The sequence below is a fragment of the Oncorhynchus tshawytscha genome, unplaced genomic scaffold (genome assembly GCF_018296145.1).
Source record: "Oncorhynchus tshawytscha isolate Ot180627B unplaced genomic scaffold, Otsh_v2.0 Un_contig_19713_pilon_pilon, whole genome shotgun sequence".
Lineage (NCBI taxonomy): Eukaryota > Metazoa > Chordata > Actinopteri > Salmoniformes > Salmonidae > Oncorhynchus > Oncorhynchus tshawytscha.
The window spans coordinates 23,314-39,275 of NW_024607973.1; the positions used below are offsets into that span (position 1 = coordinate 23,314).

General features: G+C 42.2%; 1 protein-coding gene across 1 annotated transcript; it reads right to left on the reverse strand.

Moving 5' to 3' along the window:
• Positions 1 to 1,469: 1,469 nt before the first annotated feature.
• Positions 1,470 to 15,329, reverse strand: LOC121843154 (G-protein coupled receptor 26-like). The gene is made up of 3 exons (XM_042312776.1): positions 14,407 to 15,329; positions 4,058 to 4,171; positions 1,470 to 1,873 (listed from the first exon to the last, which is right to left on the reverse strand). The coding sequence occupies exons 1-3, from the start codon at positions 15,072 to 15,074 to the stop codon at positions 1,624 to 1,626; spliced, it is 1,032 nt and encodes a 343-aa protein (XP_042168710.1). The 5' UTR covers positions 15,075 to 15,329; the 3' UTR covers positions 1,470 to 1,623.
• Positions 15,330 to 15,962: the final 633 nt, after the last annotated feature.

Below are 15,962 nucleotides of genomic sequence, written 5' to 3' on the forward strand. Positions count from 1 at the left end.
TGAGTCTATCTCCCAGGTAACAAGCCTCAATGTGTTTTAAATACCTGAGTCTATCGCCCAGGTAACAAGCCTCAATGTGTTTTAAATACCTGAGTCTATCTCCCAGGTAACAAGCCTCAATGTGTTTTAAATACCTGAGTCTATCTCCCAGGTAACAAGCCTCAATGTGTTTTAAATACCTGAGTCTATCTCCCAGGTAACAAGCCTCAATGTGTAAATACCTGAGTCTATCTCCCAGGTAACAAGCCTCAATGTGTTTTAAATACCTGAGTCTATCTCCCAGGTAACAAGCTTCAATGTGTTTTAAATACCTGAGTCTATCTCCCAGGTAACAAGCTTCAATGTGTTTTAAATACCTGAGTCTATCGCCCAGGTAACAAGCCTCAATGTGTTTTCCTAACATGTCGTCATCACAGTAATAATCAGATCGTATCCTCTCCTTTAGGTGCCATGTTATGTGCCACCTTTCAACACCACAACACTTACTGAGGCACTCCCTTCATACAAAGCTACTTGGCCCCTCAGGGCCACCCACCCACCCCCCAAACTCAGCCCACATACTAAAACATACTGTACAACTAATTGTACCTTCCATGTCTTTATGTAATGTTACTCCTACACACTTAGGGGGGTGATATCAAGAACCCAAAGGGGTTGTTCGGCTGTTCCCATTGGACAACCCTTTGGAGAACTCGTTTTGGTTGCAGGTAGAAGAACCCTGTTCCACAGAGGTTTTAACACGGAACACAAAATTGTTTTTCTCGGAACCAAAAAGGGGTTCTCCTATGGGGACAGCCGTTTAACCCTTGTTGGAGTGTAGTGGTATAGATATATTTGTTGGTAATGTGAAAGCATACAAATGCTGACAATCATAGAATGGCTAGTGTGTTTACGGCTCACAACTACCTCTCCTCAGTAGGATCAACATAGAGTATCAACCCTTAGACAGTAACAGTCCCACATACATCAGACTGAACATAGAGTATCAACCCTTAGACAGTAACACAACCCCCTTCCTCAGTCTGAACATAGAGTATCAATCCTTAGACAGTAACACAACCCCCTTCCTCAGTCTGAACATAGAGTATCAACCCTTAGACAATAACACAACCCCCGGCCTCAGTCTGAACATAGACTATCAACCCTTAGACAGTAACACAACCCCCAGTCTCAGTCTGAACATAGAGTATCAACCCTTAGACAATAACACAACCCCTTCCTCAGTCTGAACATAGAGTATCAACCCTTAGACAGTAACACAACCCCTTCCTCAGTCTGAACATAGAGTATCAACCCTTAGACAATAACACAACCCCTTCCTCAGTCTGAACATAGAGTATCAACCCTTAGACAGTAACACAACCCCTTCCTCAGTCTGAACATAGACTATCAACCCTTAGACAATAACACAACCCCTTCCTCAGTCTGAACATAGAGTACCAACCCTTAGACAATAACACAACCCCTTCCTCAGTCTGAACATAGAGTATCAACCCTTAGACAATAACACAACCCCCTTCCTCAGTCTGAACCTAGAGTATCAACCCTTAGACAATAACACAACCCCCTTCCTCAGTCTGAACATAGAGTACCAACCCTTAGACAATAACACAACCCCCTTCCTCAGTCTGCTGCAGTCTGGACTGTGTTGTTCCTCCCCCTAGTCTCATGGTTGTCGTGGTGACCTGGTCCAGATGCATTCATAGAGCTGGGCTTCAGCAGCCTGTTGATGATGTCACCACACGTCTTCTTGTACTGGTTACGGAGCAGGGAGTAGACGAAGGGGTCACAGGCCGCCTTGCTGTAGGCCAGGCACTTGGAGACCACTCCCCAGCGGTGATCGATAGGCACGGACGGAAATAACTCCACAATCCTATACAGGATCGGGAAAGAGGGATGAGAGAGAGATAAAGGGAGAGAGTGTAGGAGAGGGAGAGAGGGGAGGAGAGGGAGAGAGGAGAGGGGAGGAGAGGGAGAGAGTGTAGGAGAGGGGGAGAGAGGAGGAGAGGGAGAGAGGGGAGGAGAGGGAGAGAAGGGAGGAGAGAGGGGGAGGGGAGGAGGGGAGGAGAGGGAGGGAGGGAGAGAGGAGGGGAGGAGAGGGGAGAGGGGAGGAGAGGGGAGAGAGGAGGAGAGGGAGGAGAGGGAGAGAAGGAAGGAGAGGGAGAGAGGGGAGAGGGAGGAGAGGGGGAGAGAGAGGGGGAGGAGAGGGGGGGGAGAGAGGGGAGAGAGGGAGAGAGGGGAGGAGAGGGGGAGGGGGAGAGGGATGTCTTAGATATCTCTCTATTTATGGATGTCAAAGTGCAACATTCTAATTGTCATCCCACAACTACAGAAGAGGTCAGAGTTCAAAGCAGACATTTAGTTATGTTGTTTGTTACATAATACATATTATTCAGTTCATGATAATGTACTTACAGGGCAGGTAAAGATTAATTCATTATTTAAAGACTTAGGGCTTGATCAATTCCATAACGCAGAAGATCTGTATTGTAGCACGGTTGAAATGTACAGGACATTTCTGTATAAGGCTTAAACTTCTGCACTACGGATTGAATCAAGGTCTTTGAATCGAGCACTGAGATATGTATCTTCCATTTGAAGATGCCTGGGTATATTGTGCCTTTCTGTTGTCCTGAAAGTCAACAGCACAGTAAGTTACCAAAACACAGCAGGGATACGTTACTGTAGACCGAATTAACGTGCAATATCAAATTGTGGCTGGCTGTCAAAAGTACACCAAAACAAATTATTCTGTTGATTTATGAGCCTGTCTTCCAACCCCCCTGAGAAATCATTTCCTAATTTTCCATCACAAACACTTCCAGCACAGCAGAATTCTCTGAACAGAAACACTTCCACTTGTTATTATGGCTGGCTGGCTGGCTGCCAGGTGGTATAGATCCTGTTGATCCTTGTTATTATGGCTGCCAGGTGGTATAGATCCTGTTGATCCTTGTTATTATGGCTGCCAGGTGGTATAGATCCTGTTGATCCTTGTTATTATGGCTGCCAGGTGGTATAGATCCTGTTGATCCTTGTTATTATGGCTGGCTGGCAGGTGGTATAGATCCTGTTGATCCTTGTTATTATGGCTGCCAGGTGGTATAGATCCTGTTGATCCTTGTTATTATGGCTGGCAGGTGGTATAGATCCTGTTGATCCTTGTTATTATGGCTGCCAGGTGGTATAGATCCTGTTGATCCTTGTTATTATGGCTGGCTGGCAGGTGGTATAGATCCTGTTGATCCTTGTTATTATGGCTGCCAGGTGGTATAGATCCTGTTGATCCTTGTTATTATGGCTGGCTGCCAGGTGGTATAGATCCTGTTGATCCTTGTTATTATGGCTGGCTGGCAGGTGGTATAGATCCTGTTGATCCTTGTTATTATGGCTGCCAGGTGGTATAGATCCTGTTGATCCTTGTTATTATGGATGGCTGGTAGGTGGCATAGATCCTGTTGATCCTTGTTATTATGGCTGGTAGGTGGTATAGATCCTGTTGATCCTTGTTATTATGGCTGGTAGGTGGTATAGATCCTGTTGATCCTTGTTATTATGGCTGGCTGCCAGGTGGAATAGACCCTGTTGATCCTTGTTATTATGACTGGCTGGCAGGTGGTATAGACCCTGTTGATCCTTGTTATTATGGCTGGCTGCCAGGTGGTATAGATCCTGTTGATCCTTGTTATTATGGCTGGCAGGTGGTATAGATCCTGTTGATCCTTGTTATTATGGCTGCCAGGTGGTATAGATCCTGTTGATCCTTGTTATTATGGCTGGCTGGCTGGTGGTATAGATCCTGTTGATCCTTGTTAATATGGCTGGCTTCCTGCTAGGTGATATTGGTCCTGTTGATCCTTGTTAATATGGCTGGCTTCCTGCTAGGTGACATTGGTCCTGTTGAACCTGGTTATTATTATCATCTACTGTACTCTTGTAAAGAGACACTGTCAGGGACATCCCATCTAATGTACTCTTGTAAAGATATCAGGGACATCTCATCTAATGTTGCTTGTAAAGATATCTCTCTCTCTTCCCCTCCCCCCTTTCTACCTACCTGGTGATGACGTAGGGAGCAAAGCAGACCATGAACGTGCCGATGAAGGTACTGATCTTCCTGGTTGCTCTCTGTCTCCTCCTCTTCTGCTCCTCCAGACAACGCTCTCGAACACTGATCAGGGAAATATGTGGTTACACTTTATTTGACACACGTCTTCATGACGTGAACATGATTATGTTGTTAGACCTCAAATCAGGTTTCATTAGGTGCCATGAAGTGCCATGAGGTGCCACGAGGTGCCACGAGGTGTCATTGGTTGTCATGAGGTGTCAATAGGTGCCGTGAGGTGAAGTGCCATGAGGTGTCATGAGGTGTCATGAGGTGTCATGGGGTGTCATGAGGTGTCATGAGGTGTCATGAGGTGTCATTATGTTTCATGAGGTGTCATTAGGTGCCATGAGGTGCCATTATGTGTCATTAGGTTTCATTAGGTGCCATGAGGTTTCATGAGGTGTCATTGTTTCATGAGGTGTCATTATGTTTCATGAGGTGCCATTATGTGTCATTAGGTTTCATTAGGTGCCATGACGTTTCATTAGGTGCCATGAGGTTTCATGAGGTGTCATTGTTTCATGAGGTGTCATTATGTTTCATGAGGTGCCATGAGGTGCCATGAGGTGCCATGACGTTTCATGAGGTGTCATTGTTTCATGAGGTGTCATTATGTTTCATGAGGTGCCATGAGGTGCCATGAGGTGTGCTGAAGTGACATGAGGTGTCATTAGGTTTCATTAGGTGCCATGAGGTTTCATTAGGTGCCATGAGGTTTCATGAGGTGTCATTGTTTCATGAGGTGTCATTATGTTTCATGAGGTGCCATGAGGTGCCATGAGGTGCCATGAGGTGTGCTGAAGTGACATGAGGTGTCATTAGGTGTCATTAGGTGTCATTATGTTTCATTAGGTGCCAATGGGTGTCATGAGGTACCATGAGGTGCCATGAGGTGCAAATACGTGCCATGAGGTGCCATGAGGTGCCATGACGTGCCATGACGTGCCACGAGGTGTCATTATGTGTCATTAGGTGTCATTAGGTGTCATTGGGTGTCATTAGGTGTCATTGGGTGTCATTGGGTGTCATTAGGTGTCATGGGTGCCATGAGGTGTCATTGGGTGTCATTAGGTGTCATTAGGTGTCATTAGGTGTCATTAGGTGTCATTAGGTGTCATTGGGTGCCATGAGGTGTCATTAGGTGTCATTAGGTGTCATTAGGTGCCATGAGGTGCCATTAGGTGTCATTAGGTGTCATTAGGTGCCATGAGGTGCCATTAGGTGTCATTAGGTGTCATTAGGTGCCATGAGGTGCCATTAGGTGTCATTAGGTTTCATGGGGTGTCATTATGTTTCATGAGGTGCCATGAGGTGCCATGAGGTGCCATGAGGTGCCATGAGGTGCCACGAGGTGTCATTAGGTGCCATTAGGTATCATTAGTTGTCATTAGGTTCCTTGAGGTGTCATTAGTTGTCATGCGGTGCCATGAGGTGCCATGAGGTGTCATTGGGTGCCATGAGGTGTCATTAGGTGTCATTAGGTGTCATTAGGTGTCATTGGGTGCCATGAGGTGCCATGAGGTGCCATGAGGTGCCATGAGGTGTCATGAGGTGTCATTAGGTGTCATTAGGTGTCATTAGGTGCCATGAGGTGTCAATAGGTGTCATGAGGTGCCATGAGGTGCCAATAGGTGCCTTGAGGTGCCATGAGGTGCCATTAGGTGTCATGAGGTGCCATTAGGTGTCATGAGGTGCCACGAGGTGCCACGAGGTGTCATTAGGTGCCATTAGGTATCATTAGTTGTCATTAGGTTCCTTGAGGTGTCATTAGTTGTCATGCGGTGCCATGAGGTGCTATTAAATGACATGAGTTGTCATTATGTGTCATTGTCATTATGTGTCATGAGGTGCCATGAGGTGTCAATAGGTGCCATGAGGTGCCATGAGGTGCCATGAGGTGCCAATAGGTGTCATGAGGTGCCACGAGGTGTCATGAGGTGCGATGAGGTGTCATGAGGTGCCATTAGGTGTCATGAGGTGCCATGGGGTGCCACGAGGTGCCATGAGGTGTCATGAGGTGCCATTTGGTGTGCTGAAGTGACATGAGGTGTCATGAGGTGTCATGAAGTGCCATGAAGTGCCATGAGGTGCCATGAGGTGCCATGAGGTGCCATGAGGTGTCATGAGGTGCCATGAGGAGCCATGTGGTGCCATGAGGTGCCATGAGGTGCCACGAGGTGCCAGGAGGTGCCACGAGGTGGGCTGAAGTGACATGAGGTGTCATGAGGTGTCATGAAGTGCCATGAAGTGCCATGAGGTGCCATGAGGTGCCATGAGGTGCCATGAGGTGCCATGAGGTGTCATGAGGTGCCATGAGGTGCCATGAGGTGCCACGAGGTGCCATGAGGTGCCATGAGGTGCCATGAGATGCCATGAGGTGCCACGAGGTGCACGAGGTGCCAAGGAGGTGCCACGAGGTGCCACGAGGTGCCATGAGGTGCCATGAGGTGCCATGAGGTGTCATTAGGTGTCATGAGGTGCCACGAGGTGCCACGAGGTTTCATTAGGTGTCATTAGGTGCCATGAGGTGCCATGAGGTGTCATTAGGTGTGCTGAAGTGACATGAGGTGCCATGAGGTGTCATCAGGTGCCATTAGGTATCATTAGTTGTCATTAGGTGCCTTGAGGTGTCATTAGTTGTCATGAGGTGCCACGAGGTGCCACGAGGTGTCATTAGGTGCCATTAGGTATCATTAGTTGTCATTAGGTGCCTTGAGGTGTCATTAGTTGTCATGCGGTGCCATGAGGTGCTATTAAATGACATGAGTTGTCATTATGTGTCATTGTCATTATGTGTCATGAGGTGCCATGAGGTGTCAATAGGTGTCATGAGGTGCCATGAGGTGCCAATAGGTGTCATGAGGTGCCACGAGGTGTCATGAGGTGCGATGAGGTGTCATGAGGTGCCATGGGGTGCCACGAGGTGCCATGAGGTGTCATGAGGTGCCATGAGGTGTGCTGAAGTGACATGAGGTGTCATGAGGTGTCATGAAGTGCCATGAGGTGCCATGAGGTGCCATGAGGTGCCATGAGGTGTCATGAGGTGCCATGAGGAGCCATGTGGTGCCATGAGGTGCCACGAGGTGCCAAGGAGGTGCCACGAGGTGGCTGAAGTGACATGAGGTGTCATGAGGTGTCATGAAGTGCCATGAGGTGCCATGAGGTGCCATGAGGTGCCATGAGGTGCCATGAGGTGCCATGAGGTGCCATGAGGTGTCATGAGGTGCCATGAGGAGCCATGAGGTGCCATGAGGTGCCACGAGGTGCCAAGGAGGTGCCACGAGGTGGGCTGAAGTGACATGAGGTGTCATGAGGTGTCATGAAGTGCCATGAAGGTGCCATGAGGTGCCATGAGGTGCCATGAGGTGCCATGAGGTGCCATGAGGTGTCATGAGGTGCCATAGAGGTGCCATGAGGTGCCATGAGGTGCCACGAGGTGCCAAGGAGGTGCCACGAGGTGTGCTGAAGTGACATGAGGTGCCATGAGGTGTCATTAGGTGCCATTAGGTATCATTAGTTGTCATTAGGTGCCTTGAGGTGTCATTAGTTGTCATGAGGTGCCATGAGGTGCTATTAAATGACATGAGTTGTCGTTATGTGTCATTAGGTGTGCTTAGGTGTGCTGAAGTGACATGAGGTGCCATGAGGTGTCATTAGGTGCCATTAGGTATCATTAGTTGTCATTAGGTGCCTTGAGGTGTCATTAGTTGTCATGAGGTGCCATGAGGTGCTATTAAATGACATGAGTTGTCATTATGTGTCATTACGTGCCATGAGGTGCCATGAGGTGCCATTAGGTGTCTGTTTATCTGTCAGCCATAGAGATTGAGGACGACAGTGTGCATGTGTGTATGTGTGCATGTGTGTGCATATGCATGTGCACATGGCAGTCGTAGACAGCAATATTGTCATAATCATGTTATGACACTAGAGTGGTTAAAGACAGGTGTGTTTTACATGACTACGTGACGTGTGTGTGTGTGGTCTGGTGTGTGATGATGATGGTTATAGAATGTTACCCATTTACCCATATATACTACATGTATATATAACCATTAACTATCTGGAGTTACTACATGTATATATAACCATTAACTATCTGGAGTTACTACATGTATATATAACCATTAACTATCTGGAGTTACTACATGTATATATAACCATTAACTATCTGGAGTTACTACATGTATATATAACCAATAACTATCTGGAGTTACCACATGTATATATAACCATTAACTATCTGGAGTTACTACATGTATATATAACCATTAACTATCTGGAGTTACTACATGTATATATAACCATTAACTATCTGGAGTTACTACATGTATATATAACCGTTAACTATCTGGAGTTACTACATGTATATATAACCAATAACTATCTGGAGTTACTACATGTATATATAACCATTAACTATCTGGAGTTATTACATGTAGAACAGATATAACCATTAACTATCTGGAGTTACTACATGTATATATAACCATAAACTATCTGGAGTTACTACATGTATATATAACCATTAACTATCTGGAGTTACTACATGTATATATAACCATTAACTATCTGGAGTTACTACATGTAGAACAGACATAACCATTAACTATCTGGAGTTACTACATGTATATATAACCATTAACTATCTGGAGTTACTACATGTAGAACAGATATAACCATTAACTATCTGGAGTTACTACATGTATATATAACCATTAACTATCTGGAGTTACTACATGTATATATAACCATTAACTATCTGGAGTTATTACATGTAGAACAGATATAACCATTAACTATCTGGGGTTACTACATGTATATATAACCATTAACTATCTGGAGTTACTACATGTATATATAACCATTAACTATCTGGAGTTACTACATGTATATATAACCATTAATTATCTGGAGTTACTACATGTATATATAACCAATAACTATCTGGAGTTACTACATGTATATATAACCATTAACTATCTGGAGTTACTACATGTATATATAAACATTAATTATCTGGAGTTACTACATGTAGAACAGATATAACCATTGACTATCTGGGGTTACTACATGTATATATAACCATTAACTATCTGGAGTTACTACATGTATATATAACCATTAACTATCTGGAGTTACTACATGTATATATAACCATAAACTATCTGGAGTTACTACATGTATATATAACAATTAACTATCTGGAGTTACTACATGTATATATAACCATTAACTATCTGGAGTTACTACATGTATATATAACCATAAACTATCTGGAGTTACTACATGTATATATAACCATTAACTATCTGGAGTTATCTGTATATATAACCATAAACTATCTGGAGTTACTACATGTATATATAACCATAAACTATCTGGAGTTACTACATGTATATATAACCAATAACTATCTGGAGTTACTACATGTATATACAACCATTAACTATCTGGAGTTACTACATGTATATATAACCATTAACTATCTGGAGTTACTACATGTAGAACAGATATAACCATTAACTATCTGGAGTTACTACATGTATATATAACCATTAACTATCTGGAGTTACTACATGTATATATAACCATTAACTATCTGGAGTTACTACATGTATATATAACCATTAACTATCTGGAGTTACTACATGTATATATAACCATTAACTATCTGGAGTTACTACATGTATATATAACCATTAACTATCTGGAGTTACTACATGTAGAATATATAACCATTAACTATCTGGAGTTACTACATGTAGAACAGATATAACCATTAACTATCTGGAGTTACTACATGTAGAACAGATATAACCATTAACTATCTGGAGTTACTACATGTATATATAACAACTATCTGGAGTTACTACATGTTATATAGAACAGATATAACCATTAACTATCTGGAGTTACTACATGTAGAATATATAACCATTAACTATCTGGAGTTACATGTATATATACATAACTATCTGGAACATGTATATAACCATTAACTATCTGGAGTTACTACATGTATATATAACCATTAACTATCTGGAGTTACTACATGTATATATAACCATTAACTATCTGGAGTTACTACATATAGAACAGATATAACCATTAACTATCTGGAGTTACTACATGTAGAACAGATATAACCATTAACTATCTGGAGTTACTACATGTATATATAACCATTAACTATCTGGAGTTACTACATGTAGAACAGATATAACCATTAACTATCTGGAGTTACTACATGTAGAACAGATAGAACCATTAACTATCTGGAGTTACTACATGTAGAACAGATATAACCATTAACTATCTGGAGTTACTACATGTATATATATAACCATTAACTATCTGGAGTTACTACATGTAGAACAGATATAACCATTAACTATCTGGAGTTACTACATGTAGAACAGATAACCATTAACTATCTGGAGTTACTACATGTAGAACAGATAGAACCATTAACTATCTGGAGTTACTACATGTAGAACAGATAGAACCATTAACTATCTGGAGTTACTACATGTAGAACAGATAGAACCATTAACTATCTGGAGTTACTACATGTAATAGAAGAACCATTAACTATCTGGAGTTACTACATGTATATATAACCATTAACTATCTGGAGTTACTACATATAGAACAGATAGAACCATTAACTATCTGGAGTTACTACATGTAGAACAGATAGAACCATTAACTATCTGGAGTTACTACATGTAGAACATACTGTATATTGAACACAATAGAAGAGAACACAGTAAAACATAATGGAATAGAACACAATAGAATAGAACACAGTAAAACATAATGGATTAGAACACAATAGAATAGAACACACACAGAATAGAACACACATAAGAACACAATAGAATAGAACACACCAGAATTGAACACAATAGAACACAATAGAATAGAACACAATAGAACACAATAGAGCACAGTAGAATAGAACACAATAGAACACAATAGAGCACAGTAGAATATAACACAATAGAACACAATAGAATAGAACACACACAGAATTGAACACAATAGAACACAATAGAATAGAACACAATAGAACACAATAGAGCACAGTAGAATAGAACACAATAGAACACAATAGAGCACTGTAGAATAGAACACAATAGAATATACTCAACAGAACACAACACGATAGGACACAATAGACCACAGTAGAACACAACACAATAGAACACAATGGTATAGAATGCAATACAACACAATATAATACAACACAATATAACACAACACAATATAATACAACATAATAGAACACAACACAACACCATTTAACACAATAGAACACAATATCATAGAACACAATAACACAACACAATATAATAGACCACAATATAACACAACACAATATAATAGAACACAACACCATAACACAATAGAACAACACAATAGACACACAACACAACACCATATAACACAATAGAACACAATATCATAGAACACAATATAACACAACACAATATCATAGAACACAATATAACACAACACAACATAATAGAACACAACAGTAGAGAACACAACACAATAGAATATAACTCCATAGAACACAACACAATAGAACACAACACAATAGAACACAACACAATAGAATATAACTCCATAGAACACAACACAATAGAACACAACACAATAGAACACAACAGAATATAACACAACACAATAGAACACAACACAACATAATAGAACACAATATAACACAACACAACATAATAGAACACAATATAACACAACACAATATAATTGAACACCATATAAACACAATAGAATATAACTCCATAGAACACAACACAATAGAACACAACAGTAGAGAACTCAACACAATAGAACACAACACAATAGAATATAACTCCATAGAACACAACACAATAGAACACAACACAATATAACACAACACAATAGAACACAACAGAATATAACACAACACAATAGAACACAACACAATAGAACACAACACAATAGAACACAACAGAATATAACACAACACAATAGAACACAACACAATAAAACACAACACAATAGAACACAACACAATAGAACACAACACAATAGAACACAACAGAATAGAACACATATAACAATATAACACAACACAATAGAACACAACACAATAGAACACAACACAATATAACACAACAGAATAGATCACAACACAATAGAACACAACAGAATAGAACACAACACAATATAACACAACACAATAGAACACAACACAATAGAACACAACACAATAGAACACAACACAATATAACACAACAGAATAGAACACAACACAATAGAACACAACACAATAGAACACAACACAATAGAACACAAACACAACACAATAGAACACAACACAATACAATAGAACACAACACAATAGAACACAACACAATAGAACACAACACAATAGAACACAACACAATATAACACAACAGAATAGAACACAACACAATAGAACACAACAGAATAGAACACAACACAATAGAACACAACAGAATAGAACACAACACAATAGAACACAACACAATATAACACAACAGAATAGAACACAACACAATAGAACACAATACAATAGAACACAACACAATATAACACAACACAATAGAACACAACACAATAGAACACAACACAATATAACACAACAGAATAGAACACAACACAATATAACACAACAGAATAGAACACAACAAAATAGAACACAACACAATATAACACAACAGAATAGAACACAACACAATATAACACAACAGAATAGAACACAACACAATAGAACACAACAGAATAGAACACAACACAATAGAACACAACACAATATAGCACAACAGAATAGAACACAACAAAATAGAACACAACACAATAGAACACAACAGAATAGAACACAACACAATATAACACAACAGAATAGAACACAACACAATATAACACAACAGAATAGAACACAACAGAATAGAACACAACAGATCATAATAGAATAAAGAAATGTCCCATGATGCATTGTTCTGGTTTCAACATGAATTCAAAACAATTGTTTGAGTAAGGTGAGTTGGAGTAAAGTGAGTTGGAGTAAGGAGAGTTGGAGTAAGGAGAGTTGGAGTAAGGTAGTTGGAGTAAGGTGAGTTGGAGTAAGGTGAGTTGGAGTAAGGTGAGTTGGAGTAAGGTGAGTTGGAGTAAGGTGAGTTGGAGTAAGGAGAGTTGGAGTAAGGTAGTTGGAGTAAGGTAGTTAGAGTAAGGAGAGTTGAATAAAGAAATGTGATGCATTGTTCTGGTAGTTGGATTCAAAACAGTTGTTTGAGTAAGGTAGTTGGAGTAAAGGTGAGTTGGAGTAAAGGTGAGTTGGAGTAAGGTAGTTGGAGTAAGGAGTTGGAGTAAGGTGAGTTGGAGTAAGGTGAGTTGGAGTAAGGTGAGTTGGAGTAAGGTGAGTTGGAGTAAGGTGAGTTGGAGTAAGGTGAGTTGGAGTAAGGAGAGTTGGAGTTGGGAGTTGGAGTAAGGTGAGTTGGAGTAAGGTGAGTTGGAGTAAGGTGAGTTGGAGTAAGGTGAGTTGGAGTAAGGTGAGTTGGAGTAAGGTCAGTTGGAGTAAGGTGAGTTGGAGTAAGGTGAGTTGGAGTAAAGAGTGAGTAAGGGAGTTGGAGTAAGGTGAGTTGGAGTAAGGAGTAAGGTGAGTTGGAGTAAGGTGAGTTGGAGTAAGGTGAGTTGGTAAGTAAGGTGAGTTGGGGTAAGATGAGTTGGAGTAAGGTGAGTTGGAGTAAGGTGAGTTGGAGTAAGGTGAGGTGGAGTAAGGTGAGTTGGAGTAAGGTGAGTTGGAGTAAGGTGAGTTGGAGTAAGGCGAGTTGGCGTAAGGTGAGTTGGAGTAAGGTGAGTTGGAGTAAGGTGAGTTGGAGTAAGGTGAGTTGGAGTAAGGTGAGTTGGAGTAAGGTGAGTTGGAGTAAGGTGAGTTGGAGTAAGGTGAGTTGGAGTAAGATGAGTTGGAGTAAAGTGAGTTGGAGTAAGGTGAGTTGGAGTAAAGTGAGTTGGAGTAAGGTGAGTTGGAGTAATGAGTTGGTAAGGTGAGTTGGAGTAAAGTGAGTTGGAGTAAAGTGAGTTGGAGTAAGGTGAGTTGGAGTAAGGTGAGTTGGAGTAAAGTGAGTTGGAGTAAGGTGAGTTGGAGTAAAGTGAGTTGGAGTAAGGTGAGTTGGAGTAAGGTGAGTTGGAGTAAGGTCAGTTGGAGTAAGATGAGTTGGAGTAAGGTGAGTTGGAGTAAGGTGCACAGAGAGAAATGCAACTCAAAGACCTCCTCTTACCTTGGGTGAATATCCACAAGCAGCACTAAAGTTTGCATTGTGATAACGTCTATCCGTTTACAGTGGAACCTTGCCACCTTCAGCACTTTCAGGTATGTGACGCACAGGACTAGAAAGGACAGGAGAAAGGTGAGGGAGTGAAACACCACAGTAAAGACAACAAACGGAGTCTGACTGTTGTCCGTCACGTCGGAGAGCGTGCACGACGCGTAAAGCGGACGGTATCCCACCCACGAGAGGCAAGCAGCCGCTGTCGAAAAAGACATAGAATGTATCCACGTGTATCCGAGCACGAGAGCGGCATCTCTATGTCGTATTCTAGAGTGGTACCTCAACGGGAACACGACAGCGATCCACCTGTCGATGCTCAGAGCGGCCATGCTCAACATCGAATTAGTGGTTAAAAACGTCTCCGAGAAGCCGACCAACTGACAGAAGGCGTCACTTCCGGGCTGACCCTTGTTGACGAGACCCACCAGAGTTAGAGGCATGTTGGAAACGGTCAGCAACAAGTTACAAAAAGTGAGGTTGAGGGTGAACACACAGGGCACTTGCTTCCTGATCTGTGGGTTGTACAGAAAGCAGATCAGCACCACGGCGTTGGACAGCAACGACACTACGATAATGACTAGCATCAAGACGGAGAGAAGCACCTCCACAGCGGCCATGGTGTGTGTCCCAGTCACTTATTATAAATCTGCCTTTTGGTAATAATTATGTCCAGATCCAGCCACCGTATGTGGCTATGGAATAAAGGCATGGTGTTAGCTGGAAGACTCACCCCATAACCACATCCAGACATTCCCTGGTTATATCCCTCTCCTGTGGAGCGCAACCGTGTCTCTCCTCTCCTCTCTCCTCTGCCTCGTTGTCCTCAGACTTCTACTGCAGGAACCAGCAGAGGGGATGGTGAAGTCCATCAAGTTAGGAGGATTCCAAACATAATGAGAGAGGCCGAGACACGCAGGAGAAATCTGAGCAAGTAAACTCCCCGTTTACGACTAAGTGCAAAGAAACGCCAGCTGTCAGGCGCTGTGCCAATATGCCCGTGTCTCTGCAGTGGTGTTATCTTCTGTGACGCTGCTCTCTCAAGACAGCTCCTCTCTCTCTCTCTCTCTCTCTCTCTCTCTCTCTCTCTGTATCTCTCTCTGTATCTCTCTCGCTGTATCTCTCTCTGAGGGAGAGACTGAGGGGGATGTAGAGCTCTCTCTCTCTTCAGAATAGACTGAGTGAGAGGTAGGTCTCATCTCTCTCTCTCACTTCCAGAATAGACTGAGTGGGAGGTAGATATCCTCTCTCTCTCTCTTCAGAATAGACTGAGTGGGAGGTAGATCTCCTCTCCACTCTCTCTCTTCAGAATAGACTGAGTGGGAGGTATATCTCCTCTCTCTCTCTCTCTCTCTCTCTCTCTCTCTCTCTTCAGAATAGACTGAGTGGGAGGTAGATCTCTCTCTCTTCAGGATAGACTGAGTGGGAGGTAGATCTCCTCTTTCTCTCTCTCTTCAGAATAGACTGAGTGGGAGGTAGATCTCCTCTCTCTCTCTTCAGAATAGACT

Bases quoted from the DNA above. Each gene is read 5' to 3' on its own strand.
- LOC121843154 (XM_042312776.1), bottom strand. From the start codon at position 15,074: ATGGCCGCTGTGGAGGTGCTTCTCTCCGTCTTGATGCTAGTCATTATC. The intron at 4,172-14,406 runs GTAAGAGGAGGT...TTCCCTGATCAG, and splicing joins CTTGTGGATATTCACCCAAG to TGTTCGAGAGCGTTGTCTGG. The intron at 1,874-4,057 runs GTAGGTAGAAAG...GATCCTGTATAG, and splicing joins GCTCCCTACGTCATCACCAG to GATTGTGGAGTTATTTCCGT.